This window comes from Platalea leucorodia (assembly GCF_965183815.1).
Source record: "Platalea leucorodia genome assembly, chromosome: 2".
NCBI lineage: Eukaryota > Metazoa > Chordata > Aves > Pelecaniformes > Threskiornithidae > Platalea > Platalea leucorodia.
Window position 1 is genome coordinate 129,932,769 of NC_138824.1, and position 15,187 is coordinate 129,947,955.

Sequence of the window (15,187 nt, forward strand, 5' to 3'; positions counted from 1 at the left end):
AGGTGCTCTCTCACTGCCCTGCCCACCCGCAAAGAGCTCTGTCTCTTCCTCTCTCAACCGCTCCTCTTCACACATCTCTGTGCCTGTGCCTGTGCTGCCACCACAGGCAGGTTGCTGGGAGGAGGTGGCCTTTCTCCATGGTTCTCCACTGGTTCCTTGTGGCCATCCTGGCCCCTGTGGGTAAGTGAGCTTCCCTTCCCCTCCAACAGCTGCACTGGAGCCACTGCTGCTGCCTCAGCTGTGTGCCCAGTTGCTGGCAGTGCCCCATTCCCCAAGGCTTCTAGGGGGAGGATGGGTAATGAACGAGGTGAGCTTTCCCTCAACCTCTGAACTCAGAAAACTCTACAGATCTACAAATCTGTTTTTTCTGTCCCATTTTAATACTTCAATTGAGAGTACTGGAGTCATTATATTTCAAAACAGATTTACTAGTGTCTTTGAAGCTGGCTTGTGGGGGTTTTTCTCCTATGTGTCTCTCTCAGAGAAACGCGACACTGTCCCATAGCTTGCTGACCTCCTTATGCCACTTCATCCCATGTCATGCTTCAGGGATGTGTTTTTGTGTCCCCTTCAATGCGTTTCACTTCTCACATCTCTTCCCTTCTCTTTCCAGGCCAGGCCCTTCAGCAATCGCCAGACACAGTTGTCCGAGTGGGAGACTCTGTCACTCTGCACTGTTCCCAAACAGGGAATGCATTCTCAGCCATGTACTGGTACAAGTTGCCCACAGGAAAGGATGCCACTCTGCAGTTGGTTGTATACTCACTGGAAGGTGGCAAGGCAGAGATTGAGAAGGAATTCAGAAATCACTTCCAGAGTAATGGGACTAAGGGCTACCGCTTATCTGTGGCGACAGATCACGCCCTACTCAACGACTCAGGCACATATTTCTGTGCTGAGCAAGACCCACAGTGGCTCAAAAGCTGGAGCAGCATAGCACAAACCTTTCCGTGCAAACAAGGATCTGTCCCCAGCACACACACAGCCCTGTAGTTGACACTGCCCCATTTTCCCCTCTTGCCCTCCAGCTCTGTCTACTTAAGGAACGTGGTGGTATCCTCTGTCTGTCTTCTGCCTGTCCGCTAATTTCTTTCCTATTCTTTCCCATCTCTGAATCACCTTTTGACCCTCCTTTCTTCTTGTTCTCACTGCCTTCCCGCATTTCTCTGCCCCTCACTTTCCTCCTCTACTCGCTTTCTCTCTCTCCCCTTCCCCTTTCTTTTCTGTCCTCTCTCACACCTGTCCCCCTCCTATTTCCTACAGCCTCTGCCATTTCTTCTCCTCTCAGCGTGTTACGGCAGCTCATGGGTAAGCAGGATGCGGAACAGTTCACACAGCCCTTCTTCACCAGCTGGAAAGTCAAGGCCAACCTGGAGTTGAATCTGGCAAGGCATCCCGGAACTGAGCACTCCTGTGTGTGCTTGTGTGTCCATGAGATTCAAGGGTCTCCTGGGATTGCTCACACTGTGGTTTCCGAGAGTACGGGTGCCTCACTGGTAACCCGGGTCTCAGCACGCTTCCGTGCGTGAGGGGCTCCAAGTTCCAGAGCGCCAGCAGGACCATGCCACTGAGCACTTCTGTGTGCATGCTGGTCCCTTGGCCCCACCAGTCTCCAGGGAATGGGCACGCCGCTGTGCATCAGGCTCTCCGAGTCGTGCCACTACCCTGTGACCCGAACACCGAGGTATGCGATGTAGGCCAAGTCTCAAAGGTATGCAGGGACGGAGCACGGTCCTGTAGGTGAGGAGCCACAAGGTGCTCTGTGGCAATAACCCACCATACCTTTGGCTCTGCTAGCCAGAATGGAGCTGTCAGGGCCAGGAGGAGCATCATTCTCCCACCCTGCTCCACACGGGGGAGGCCACAGCGGTGGACTGGAACCACCTCGTGTCCCCAGGACAAGGGAGATGTCTGTCAGGGGTCTTGGAGACGGTGAGCACTGGAGCACAGGGCAGGTGGGGAGAGGTTGAGGGTTCTGGGCTTGTCCGGCCAGAAGACGAGAAGGCAGGGGAGCATTACCTGCAGCCTCTCATTCCGCAGAGGAAACTGAGGACGCATTAGAGACAGATTCTTCTTGGAGGTGCCCAGGAAAGGACTGAAAGGTGATGGGCACAAGGTGGGACGGGGAAATTCTGCTGAGGCAGAGGGATAAAACCCTTTGCCAGAGGAGCAAGGCAGCCCTGGGACAGGGCCTGGTCTTCAAAGGAGTGGTTTGCATCTGGGGAAACTTTCCAGACTGCCCTGGTCCAGGCCCGGAGAGACCTGCTCCCGTTCTAGAGCCAGCCCTTACCTGAGCGCAGGGCAGACTGGAAACCCTTGGATACCACCCTCGCCAAGTACCTCTGTGCGCCTTTGGTGCATTCCCCAGGGCAGTACAGCTTTGAAGAAGACTGGGGGAATGTTGGGATGAGAGGGTCTTTGTTTTACTCACCGCGACTGCTGGTTCTCCATTGAAGTCCTGCCAAGACAGACAAAGGTGTGTTAATCCTGTCTGGTGAGGGGAGGAAGGGGATAGAAAGTTTCTCTCTGTGGAAGGAAGGTGCCCGCTCTCCCTTTTCCCTACGCAGACCATGTCATGGTTCAGGTGTTACAGGTGAACACCTTTGCTGAAACCAGTTCTGGGGTTCTTAAATAACCCCTGTGATTTCAAAGAGACTATCCTAGTGGGGTCCCATCACGCAGGATTCCAGCCTTAGATCAGGGCCCCAGGATTTGTCCAATGTGAGTGTCGTCAAGCCGTGATTTACGTCCAGTGCTCCTTACTCCATCACACAGAAGAGCTCGGCTCCCTTTCAGCCGCTGGGGCTGCACTCCACTCTACCTGGACCTCTCTGGAACAGATCAACCCAGCCTGGCTGCCCCCACGCCCTCTTCCCTCTCTCCCTTGCTCAGGATGGGGTGGGTGCCCCCTCTGTGCCCCTTGGGGCAGGAGGTGGAACCAAGGCCTGGGGTCTCTCCCACGTGCCACTTGCATCCTGGCCATTCAAAGCCTTGTTGACCACGATGCTGCCGTTGGACCTGCCTTTGCCCTGGGAAGACAAATGGATGTCACCCTTTGCCCAGTGTGAAGCAGGGGCCACTCGAGACCCCTGCCCAGGCCCAATGTTCAGCTATCAGCCCAAACCTCTGCCCACACGGGTCCAGCCTGGGAACTGACTGCTCTGCCCTCATGTCACCCGGATTTAGGGCACAGATAGCTTCCCCAGAGGAGGAGAGGTCATAATCCGCTTGGGGATTAATCCCTCGGGAAGATCCCATAATCCTGCCCTGGGCTGTGTGTGTGTTCACCTGGGCTTGGTGGAGAAGCCCTAGCCCCACTTCATGACCCTATCCAGAGCTCTCAGCCTCGGGGAAGGAAGGGGCAAGTTTGTTCGCTCCTCAGCACAAAGAGAATGTGAAATCTGGCTTCAAAGGGGGCTTATAAGAAAGATGCTGACAAACTTTTTAGCAGGGCCTGTTGTGATAGGACAAGGGGTAATGGTTTTAGACTGGAAGAGGGTAGGTTTAGACTAGAGATAAGGAAGACATTTTTTACAATGAGGGTGGTGAAACACTGGAACAGCTTGCCGGGAGAAGCGGGAGATGCCCCATCCCTGGAAACATTCAAGGTCAGGTTGGGCGGGGCTCTGAGCAACCTCATCTCATTAAAGATGTCCCTGCTCATTGCAGGGGGGATGTGGGGGGCTGGACTAGACAACCTTTAAAGGTCCCTTCCAACCCAAACTATTCTATGATTCTGTGAGTCACAGCACACGGAAACTCTGAAGAGGAAGACGGGGTGAGGGAATCACAGGTCAGGGACCTGTGACTTTCAGCTGTTCCCGGGTAAGAACTCTGTCTCCAGGTGAAAACAGGCTGAAGGGAAGGATGCCAGGCTACAGCTCAGGGCTTTTTCTGGACAAGGGCAGATGCCGAGAAGGAATTCAGCAAGTGCTTCCGGAGCAATGGGACACAAAGCTACCGTCTGATCCTGTTCCTAGATTGTGCCTATCCCAATGACTCAGGCACCTATCGCTCTCCTAAGAAACACCTCAGCGACAAAGCATCTGAGAGAGCCGGGCACAAACCGCTCGGTAGGCAAATGGCACTTGTTCCTTCATGCCCTGCTCTCCTTCTCTCCCTCCCTTTCCTCCAGCACCAGATTTCTTTTAAATTTCTCCCCATTTCACCTACTCACTGCTTTTTCTATCCTTTTGTTTCACTCAAACTCTCTATGTCCCTTGTCTTCGCCAGGAGACAGCTACGCAGCCCATTGGCAACTTTGGCAGCTTTTTCATGGACTCTCCGTTCCAGTGCCAATTGGGGTTAGGAGAAGTGAAAACCAGAACCCAGGAACAGCTCTGTCCTTTTGACTCTTCCAGGAAAACTAAGCAAGCCCAGCCCGACCAGTTAACTGAGCAAAAAAGTTGCTGCAAAATGTTCCAAGATGCTGCTAGTTGCGAGGCGCTGAAAACAGTAAATGTCTTCCCCAGAGTGACATTCCCTGCCTCTGTCCTCCATATCATAGCCTATGGAAGTACCCAGAGAAACGGTGCACAAAGAAGGGGTGCCTGAAAGTCTTTATTTTTTGATAATTTTTGTATGTCCAGTCCCAAAACAGAAGAAGAAGATGAGGAGAAGCAGCAGGTCGCATAGAACGAGAGCGTCTCAGTTGGCAGACATAGTTTCTTCAATCCAGGAGACATAATTGCAAACCTTAGTGTAAACCCCGGGATAGCCTTTCTGCGCACATCCAATACCCCAGGACACAATGCCCTGGAGCTCCCCGTTGCAGACTACTGGACCGCCGGAATCTCCCTGCGCACATAAAGGATACGGATATTCAGCAAATGGTGTCCGCCTAGGTGATGAGCCAGAGATCCCAGAAATCACTGACATTCAAGGGAGCTCCGCTGGGCTTTTTCTACACGCAAGTTCTACAAAGGTCATTTCTGATTACCGCTCTACACCTGATGCTACTGTGCCTTACTTTAGCTCCAAGGGCACCGCAGCTAAGGATGAGCAAGCTGCCTGGTTTTGAGGGACGCAGGCCTTGGCAGACGCTTAGGATATGTGTGTCTTAACCATTATTCTGCCAAATATTTCCACGGAGCTAGGCGCATGTAAAATGCACAGCAATTGTCAGGTGTGTTCATCTTCCAGGCTGCCTGGCTCTTGGCATACTGGCTATTTCATTCTCCGTGAGTCCAAAGCTAACATTTGTGTCCGAAGCTCTGGAGTCACCGTGATATTACTATTGACTCTCTGGTGCAGCACTCCTCCATTTTAAATAGCCTAAGGTGCAGGAGGTGGCATAGTCTGCTTGTGGAGAATTAGGGCAGAGGTATTCGCTGCCTCAAAAAAGGGACAATGACTAACTGAGTGGAAAAAACCTAGCCTCGCTCAATAAGCAACTCTCCCCCTAAGCCTCCACTGTTGCTCAAGACAAGAGCATTCGGACACGCCAGTGCAGTGAATATAGCAGAATCTCCACTATGATGGCCTCTTCTACTAGCAAAAGGCAGGAGAGAAACATATGGGAAAGGAGAGGCAGATGTTTTACCTGGCAGGAGTCTTTCCCTCCCTCCATGAATCCTACACATATCATGTTCTTGGTAATTTGCCCAGGGTAGGCTTCGGTGCACTTGCTTGAGGGGAGTACAGGAGCCTTCAGGCACTGCAAGGTATCTGGATACGCATCTACAAGAAAAGAGGGAGAGATGGTTGATGACACCTCTGAGTTCGTTTCAGAGCCCGGAGAAGATCTTTCTTAGCAGAAACATAATCACTGAACATCCTGTTTTAGCAGGCGTCATTTTTCCTCTGAACGGTAATTGCAGCATGGATTCCTTTTGTTTAGACGGAACAGATTCTGCCCATGGGTCCCCCGTTCTACGCTGCAGCCACGTTAATTCTTCTGATACCTAGAAAATCATCAGTTGGCAAGTGTGGAGCTAAGAGCTACTCTTGTAGCACATCTGCTGGAGGAAACCTGAGCCTCAGGAAAACCATCCTCTCCTCTGGTGCAGGTTTAGTTGCCCTCAGCGGATTAGACACCAGCCACCAGCCACACCTCTGACCATCGATGTAAGAGAATGGATCTCTCTTGTAGTAATCTTAGATCCACAGTCACAGATTTTGATCTTGTTCGCAGAGCGCTGACAACTCTATTGACGTTAGTTACATTGCTAGTGCTCGGCACAGCTGTAGCGCCGGGCCACAAAATTTATGGCAGCGTGAACATCCTGGCGAACGGCCCATGGATGATTGAAGTGATTCCACGTTCGTAACACAGAACAAAAGGAAGCACCTTATAAAGGCTTGCCTTTAAAGCAGCGGAATGGTTACTGTCCGCCAGAGACCGATCACTCAAAAAGGCCTGTCGCACAGCGCTTCTCTGTGCTTTACCCTGTACTGTTTGGGGTCAATTGTGAGGTCTTAGAGTGTCTCCCGGGCCCTCGTGATGCTGTACATTCCCACAGAGTACTCACTGGCACTGCTGAGTGTGTTGCCCCAGCCAGAGATTAGGCATGTGGTGCCTGGGGCCACACAGCTGGTAGGCAGAGGAATTGTTTGGACAGCTCGGTTGAGCCGGGCTGGTTTGGCAAGCTTGATGAGCATGATGTCATTGTCCAGTGTTCTGGAGCTGTAGCCAGGGTGGCGGATGACTTGAGCTGAATTAATCAACTGCTGTGACGACTCTGTGAGTGCCAGGTTATGCTTCCCGAGCTGCACTTGGATGCGACTGGAAAAGAGAAGGAAGGGCATAGACTTTACTGCTACCGACAGGTTATGAGGAACCTCCCTGTCACTGTATGCACTCGCTTCAACATCGCTATGGTAGCAGCTGTTTTCACGCAGGTTATCTTTCTTGTCCTGCAATAAGCCCCACGGATCTACACTCAGATCTTACCCACTCCCAGTACAGGTGGTGGTGAATTTCTGCAGGCTTATTTTCTTGAGCTGGGACAAGCTGAATGGCTAACAGTGCTTTATACAAACATTCTGGAGAAAGGCAAGCTGCAATCGCCCTGACCTCGTTCCTCTTCCTGTTCTCCAGTGACTACGTTGTAGCGAGATTAATGCAATTTATAAGAAATCACAGCCCATAACTCCTTGCTAGATTATCACGTTGTCGTTTCAGAAACTGCTCTGCATTCTCAGAAGCATTGGCAGAAGGGGAAAACCCCTTATGATGCCTCAGCCCAGCTTCCTGAATGAGCCACCCATTCCTTGCTTGTGTCCTGTCGGAACAGAGTCACTTACGTATTTGGATCTCACAGCTCAGAATTCCTGCTAGAAGCAAACTGGAAGAAAGAAGTACGTTACGGAAGAGCATATGTTTTCCACTCACGACTTGTAGCAGTGAGCAGCTGACAGGACCCACTGGCTGCTGATGAGGGAACCTCCACAGAAGTGATACCCAGAATTCAGGGACACCTGATAGGGGACAGAGTTCGCTGCACAGGTGTAGCCTCCCACAATCTTGTCGTCGTCATCATCAGCGTTGATGGGGAAGGCAACTGGGAGATAAGAAGTGGCATATGTCAACACGTGGCATAAGGAATCTTGTGCCCCTGGGACCGACGGAAGCAGCTCCCTCGTGGCTCTACTTCTATGAAAACTCACGGGAGCAGTGGTGGGCAAGCACTCGCCCATAGTCCAAAAATGTACAGCAGCTTTGGGACTGCCTGGGCCAGAGGTGTTATCTTTATACTTCACAGTCCTTAAGGGAGACACAGGCTTTTTTTGAAGCTATGGACGCATGTCAGTGTTCCTGGGTCAAGAGCTGCTACGAAGGCATTTTGTGACACAAGCAATTACGACCAGGCAGCAGTCAAAAGAAGTTGCAGTGCTCTGCCTTAGAACTTTTGCTAGTTGAAACTGGACTTCACTTTCCCACAACAGACTACCTTGCAAATTTGCTCAGAAAACGAGCTTCCTTATAAAGTACAAAAATAGAAGTAAAAAATGTACTCACCAGCCACACCAACAAAGGCGAGAAACAGTATGTATTTCATGATCTTGACACAGCCTCAAGCCCAGACTGGGGGACTGGAAGCGTGAGCTGCTAGAAATACGTTTCTCGAAATGGCCTTATCTCTAGTCCAAGGTTTTCTCCAGACAAAAAGTACACAGTGGAAAATTTGAAGATCCAAATGTGGGCTTTACCAGCCACTGGTAGAAAGTACAAATAATGTATCGGTTAATCATAAACTTCTCCTAAGACAGAGAGCTGTTTTAAATTATTTCAGGGGGCAGCCTTCAATTTAAAAATACATTTGGGCTTTGCAAGATGTGTAGGTGTTTGCCTGTCTCGGTCTTGTACGCAGCACCTGTTGACAGCAACCCTCAAACCCCTTTGAGATTCCTCTGTGCTGATGGTGTCATTCTTAAAAGTGCATATTTTTATTTTGTGAACACAAATAATGAGATCTTCTCAAATCCTTCTCTGAAGGCGTGATAACTTCTGTCATGACGCTGGGTTTGCTACCGCTTAATGCGTTTGAGGAATAAGCGTTTCCCAAGCAGCTGCCAACTTCATCATGTTGGCTCCTGAAAGACGTGGGATAACCTCAAGTGACTGTAAACGGACATCCTATGCTTTGAGATGCTGAAATGGCATGAGAGACTAAGCAGGAATAATCTTTCTCCTCCGTTTCTTGAGCATTTTCTTGAGAGCCCTGGAGGACTGGCACGCACAGTGGCACTGTCCAGATGGGAAGTCTCCTTCACGTTAAAGGACAAGTCCAAGGCCAGGGACTCCTCCAAGGATTTATAATTTCTTTGTCCTAAACATGCCATTGGCATAGAGGCAGGCTGTCATCAGATGCTTGAGAACAATATTTCTCCGGAGATATAGCTCTAATAACCTATTAGGTAACACTTAGGCTATGAAGGACAGCTTGCTTTTCCTCCTGTTCACAAGCTTTAACATTTGCGTTGGTATCCACCCAAATTTCAGGAAAATCCAGCAATTTGGCGTCTGAATTGGGAAGCTTGACCGTACCTGCCTCTATCCTGTTACTTCTTTTGTTTTCCCTTGTTACTTATTTAATCTACTCTGATCTTTAACTGATCGGTTATTCTTAAGAGCAGGAAAGGCATCCTATAGGGCTGGCTGGTAATCTCCTGGAAGAACAAGGTCTCTCTGAGACTCTCTGTGCCACTTGCTTAGATCAGCAAGAGGACACTACTGACCTCTTGCCAGGCTACTGCCAGAGCTCACGGCAAAGCTCCTGGGTCGTAGTTCCTGTGGTTCTTGCGTTCCTAAGTCCTTGATGGCAGGCATCTAGTGAACGTACCTCACCCAGGTACCCCCCATTCTCCGATCTGCCTCTCAGGGGTCCCTTCTAGAGGCTCCCGTGAATCCCAGAACTGCAGGGTGCGTGCCAGCAGGGCAGCTCATGGAGCAAACTGATCTCAAGTGGAGGCAAATGAGGTGTTTGTGATGCACAACTCAGAGGTCATCCCGCAGACAGACTGCTTCAGAGCAGCCCTTCAGGCCTTTCAGTGAGAGCTGTGAAGGATGAGCAGACTCCTTTGCATTCAGGTTGAAATTGGAACACCTCCTCCCGCCCCTCCTTCCTTTCGCTAAGATGACAAATCCCTACCTGAAATGTAAATACCCTCTGCTGCCCAATGCTGCTGAACATTCCACAGACCTATTGTAGGGGGTTTTTCAGGGTCTTGCAAAAAATACACTCCGGGGGCACATCTCCAGCCGCAAACAGGTCTCTCATTTAACGCAGCGATGCTGCAGCAGAGTGCTGGCGGCTCCAGGGCCACAGGAAGGAGGAGGATTGGTGAATGGAGGGCAGCTGTGTTAGATGTTATCAATGGACAAGCAATGGCAGCTTGCATTTCTAGAAATCCATGTTCCTAGTTCAAGTATTTCAGTCAGCTGTATCATCACTGGGCTCAGATAAAGCAAATACATTTGTCCAGGCTGATGCAAGATCCTGGGAAAGGGAAACCTGGCGAGACCGTGGGCTGACGGAGATAAAGCTTCCCAGGAGCATAAAGCGGAGCAGTTTCTGCGGCTAGTCCTCGTGCATCTCACAGAGGTCGGTGGTGGAGGGACCGCTGATTCTCTCTTCCCAAGTCTCTCCTCCCTGGGAGGAGCTGGTTGAAAGACATCCCATCTGACCTAGGAGCATCAAGTCCCCAGTTGCTAGAGGCCAGGGGAGTGTGTGGGGAAGCTGTCATTGCCGCTGAAGCTGTCATCGCCTTTGCCGTTGTTATTGATGCTGCCAGCATTTTGAAAGAAGTTTGGCTGAGACCTTGGCTGAGTCTTCCTGAAAACCCAAACCCCACTACTTCCTTAGGTATCTGTGTGAGACAGACACCTCTGCCTCCAGTCTAAACCTCACTTCCCCTCTCCGTGTCTATTCCCACGCACCATGGTACCTAGGGAAAAGCTCATCTTACCTGAGGAGCTGCCATGATGCATCCCAGCACGAGGAGACAAACCGTCAGGAATGTAACACAAATTTGCCCCTCCATTGCTCTTTCCTCAGGCTCGGTACCTGTGCCCTTCAGGCTGGGGCTCTGCAGGATGCTGAGCCTGAGGCTGGATTTATAAGGAACAGCCAGATCCTGCCACCTCAGCCCTGCCTGAGCCAAGCCCTGATATATCCCCAACAGGTTTCCTGGTACCGCCAGTCTCTGCCATGGCTTATCACTCATCACTCTCTCTACTGCTCCCTTTTGCCTCAACTTTGTTTTCTTTTTCTCCACATTCTCCAGTTTCTCAGGGATGCAGGATTTTGGCTCTGAGACTTCAAGGCCATGCCAATGAATTGCCGCAGTCCCCAGTCAGCGGCTCATCAGCGAGGCTCTTCCTGGTGTCCCGCTGTGGGTCCTCCAGGGAAGGATTTCCCTCTGTGCCCTAGTGGGATTTCCACGGTTCCAACTTGGGCACATGGGGAAACTGAGTCCAGAGTAGGATCTTCCTAAAGTACAGGGTGTAGGGCCTCGTAGTGTTTACCATGATTCGGCCCGTGCCAGGCATGGACAGAGCTGCTGCAATCCCAGACGAGGCATGAAGCACGGTGCACGAGAGCATGAAGGGCTTCCTATTCCATGGGGCTGACTGCCCCATCCCACAGCTGAACTGAAGTCCCACAGGCAGTGAGGCATGGGGCCAGGGCAAGTGTGAGAACACTGACTCCGAGCCCATTCCGTGCCCTAAGCCTCAAGTTCTGTCACTCCTCTTGAAGCTGGGCTAGGAACTGAGGTATGCAGGTCCCTAAACCCACGGGGAGAGAGAACCCGGGCATTCTGCCTCTCCCCTTGACAGCGGCAGCGAGTGATTAGAGCCAGCCAAAAACTGAGCCCGCTGGCAGGACACTAAGAACTTTGGCTTCATTGTGATGCTTCATAATCTTTGATGCCCTTTGTGGTTCCCTGTTTGCCGGTGGAGGAACTCCACTGCCCCGATTCTCAGTGGAGGGGCCATGGCTGAGCCAGAGTCACTACGGGGTGGGGTACAGTGGTCAGATGGGGAGTGCAGTGAAGTCTTGGAAACAGCCCCCTTTTCACAGCAGAGCCTGCAGTTCCCGCGGTGCCTCTCACAGCAGACTTAGCAGCACCAACAGCTTCTCAGCCTCCTCCAGGCTCCCTGCAGGTGAAAGAGAGACACTGGTGACCCCCCAAGGAGGGGAGAACAGAAGAGAGAGCTGGGATAGGACTGGGAGCCAGGACAGGACTGGGAGCCAGGACACCTGTGTTCTCACCTCAGTGCCAGGGAGGCAGTAGGAAAGGACCAGGAGGCCAGAAGCCCATCGCACTGTGACTTGATCTGCTGGGCAGCAACCCGCCAGCCCCCAGGATGGGACACAGACTTGACCATGTCCATACTGGTATTCACGCGGGTTTCTCTGTTGCCTTACCACCCTGGGGAGCTGTGCCCTGTGACCAGAGAGAAGCAGCGGGAGGAGGAAGAGGAAGAGGAGGAGGAGGAGGAGGAGGAGGAGGAGGAGGAGGAGGAGGAGGAGGAGGAGGAGGAGGAAGAGGAGACACAGGGCCAAGAGTCTCCCCTCCATGTCTGGCTCTGAGCAGGGCTGATGGGAACCAGAACTGTGGCCAGGTGGCTGCGCTGGAGCCCTCCCCTCCACCCTCAGGGAACAGCCTAACCTGAGCAGGGCCCTTGCCTAATGTGCTAGGCGCTTCACGTAGGCCCAGCAGGCACTGTATACGTAAGACGCAAGGTTTGCGCGTCTCTGTGTCAGCGTGCGTGCGCACACAAGGTAGGTATGAGCGACCGTGGGATTGTGTGGCTGTGTCTATGTGCGTGAGAAATGGTGTGTGTATAACGGTGTGTGGTCACAACAGGGGGCGTGGGTACAGGGAGTGTGTTCAACGTGGATTGTGGGTGTACACACGGAATGAGGGTGTATGAAACCTTGTGAGCACGCAGGAGTACGTGTGTGCGCGCGCCATGGTGTATACCCAACAGTGTGCATGCGCGGTGATGCGTGTGCATACACATCCACATATGTTTGTGTGTGTGTGTGTGTGTGTGTGTGTCCCCGTTTGTCCATGTCCCCCCCTGCCCCCAAACATGATTTCCCTGAGAGTGTTTTCCTCTCGCTGGCCTGCTGCATCAGGGAGTGACTGGCAACAGGTCCAGAGCCTGGGACTGAGATTCATTGATCTGGAAAGCAGGAATCTCAGAGATCTCAGGTAACGGGCAGTGGAAGGATAGGGGGAGAGAATCATTGTCACTGGGAATAGCCTTACTAGGGGCAGGGTGGAGGAGAACCTGCCTAGCTCTGGATGGCCACGTATGATGGCCAGGGGAGAGGGGGGGTCATTTCTGGCACTCTCTGGGGCACGGTGCTCACGCTACCGGCAGAGGGGGCCAGAAGGGACCGAGTGCCTGCATGCTGGGGTCCTCTTCCCATCTATGGGGAGATGCCAGGACTTAGTGGAATAGAAGTGAGGGAATGGGGGAGCAGCCCAGGTGCCCACGCTGTACTGGAGGGGTTAAAGCCGCCCTGTGTAAGGAATTAAGGGTCCTGCTTTTGTGATAATCGTGCCTGTCTTGTAAGTGGGGAGGGTGTTTTTTTCATGTCCAAAGATGCCCACTGGGGTGGAGCCGCCTGCCATGGACATCACCCTGGTCCTGCATCTCTCATGCCAAGGACAATAGTGATTAACAGCCGGGAATGAAGTCTCTCCGCATGAAAGCCGAGAACAGGACCCAGGCGTCTGACTTCTCAGTACCTCCTTCCCTTTCTGTATCGCCGGGGTTATCTGCTCCATGCCCTGAGCCAGAAGGAATCCAGAAGTTGGAGCTGCTGTTCCTTTTATGCCCAGCCCCATACTTCTTTCCCGACGGAGGGGCGATACCCCTGATTTGAGCGGAGTGCAGACAACTCTCCCATTTAATGTACCGGGCGCTTTATTTGTCTCATAACTAACCCCAGGAAAGCGAATGCATAGTTGGACCGGTGCAGTTAAGATTTTGGCCACGAGGCAGCACCGGTAACTGCTGAAAGAGCAGGACTCTCTGCCGCTCTGTGTGCGTGTCACTCCCCTCGCGTCCCCGACCCGCACCCAGCTCCTCCCAGGTGTGCGGAGGGGCTTCCAGCCGCGGCTCAGCAGGCATCCGGCACCTCACTGAGATGCGGCACCCCACTGAGATGCTCCAAAAGCTGCGTCCGAGGCAGGACGCCCTCCCCGCCTTTGCCCCGCCCCCGCCCCGCCAAACAGTTGTCCCTGGTCACCCATTAACCCCTAGGTTCCCAAAACCCTCTGCCCCCCTCGCCTGACATAAGCTCCCCCAGCCAAGAGGGGGATGTATGCTCACCTGCCACCTCAACACCATTGGTTAATTAAAAAACAGCCCCCGACCCTTTCCCCAAAAGTGACTGTGGGAGGCTTCTCCTTCATCTGGCTGTAAACCCCCTCCTCCTCAGGGAACCCGACATCCAGGCATGCCCTGCGCTAATTCCCCAAACCCACTGCCCTCCAAGGAAAAGAAGGTGGGTGTCTGGGCCGCTACCCCTGGCCCTAATCTGCAGACACGCCTGGCTTCCCAGGAGTAGGCTGAGAAAGACAGCATCGAGGCAGTCCTTCCCACTCCCAGATCCACAAAATCCTCAGAGAAAAGAAGAAAAATAACCATTTCACTGCAGCATGAGGTAAATAAGCTTGGCGGGCACTGGAGGCCAGGTCTCTCAGGCTCAATGGAAAGGAGGGGTGGATGCAACACATCTGAGGATTCTTCATGTGCACGGCTGAAACAGCCATGCCTCAAACAGGGATGCATCCCGTTTATGTCACTACCTCCCCATTTCTCATCCCCAAAAGACAAACTCAGGCCTCCGCCTCCTCCATGTGTAGCTCTCCACTCCCTTCAGCGTGGAGCCATGGGGCTCTGAGTTTGTGCAGAACCACAGATGGGAAACCAAGGCCCGCTGGTGAGCACAGAGACCAGAGCAACTCCGGTGGTGGTGGGGGAAATGAGGAGGGCTGATGTGCAATTTCTACATTTGAATTTGTTGGGAACCTTGTGAGTTATCCCCGCCCACAGCAGCAGACATCCCAGGTGAGCCATGGGATGGCCCTGGTGACCAGGATGAGGACCAGGACGAGAAAGTCCCCGAGAGGTTTCAGAAGGGATTGTTGGGAACCTGCGCTGTTTCCTAGCATCTGGTCTGGCCCACCCACTGCATCCCCTGCTGCTTGTTGCAAGACAAGAGGGCTGCCCTGACTTGCCTACTCTGCTTTAGCTCCGGTGCTGCTGAATAGCAAAAGAGAGTGGAAGTCCCCAGGGGAAGCTGATGCTCGGGTATATTTTCACAGTCCACCAAGGCCAGAAGCTGAGATATCCTTCATGGAGCGTGAGGCATAGGCCCGGTCACGGGTGCTTCAGCTCATGCTGTAGCTGTGGGGAGAGGGAGATGCTGTCTGGCACACAAGAGAACTGTGCAACACCACAGTCTCCACCTGTTGATCCAGCGTCTCCTGCTTAGCACCTGCATACAGTTTTCCCCATGCCTTTCACTGAACTTTCTTCCTCAGAGAAACACGGAGTTGGGTGACACCCCACGAGCCTTCTCCTTCCTGGCATGATGAGGCAGAAGTACCGCCAGGATCCTAGCCCATTTCTGCTTGTTTCTCCTTCCCTGTTGCCAGGTAGAGCCCCAGGCACAGGGTCCAAGCGTTCCTATGAGGAAGGAAGGGTGCTGCCAGCAGG

At 52.6% G+C, this 15,187-nt stretch overlaps 1 protein-coding gene across 1 annotated transcript; it reads right to left on the reverse strand.

The window, feature by feature from the left end:
* Positions 1-4,647: 4,647 nt before the first annotated feature.
* Positions 4,648-8,000, reverse strand: LOC309600689 (trypsin I-P1-like; the record flags this gene model as incomplete). The annotated part of the gene is made up of 5 exons (XM_082333207.1): positions 4,648-4,797; positions 5,543-5,679; positions 6,471-6,724; positions 7,334-7,502; positions 7,961-8,000. The coding sequence occupies 5 exons, from the start codon at positions 7,998-8,000 to the stop codon at positions 4,648-4,650; spliced, it is 750 nt and encodes a 249-aa protein (XP_082189333.1).
* Between the last annotated feature and the right edge of the window lie 7,187 nt (positions 8,001-15,187).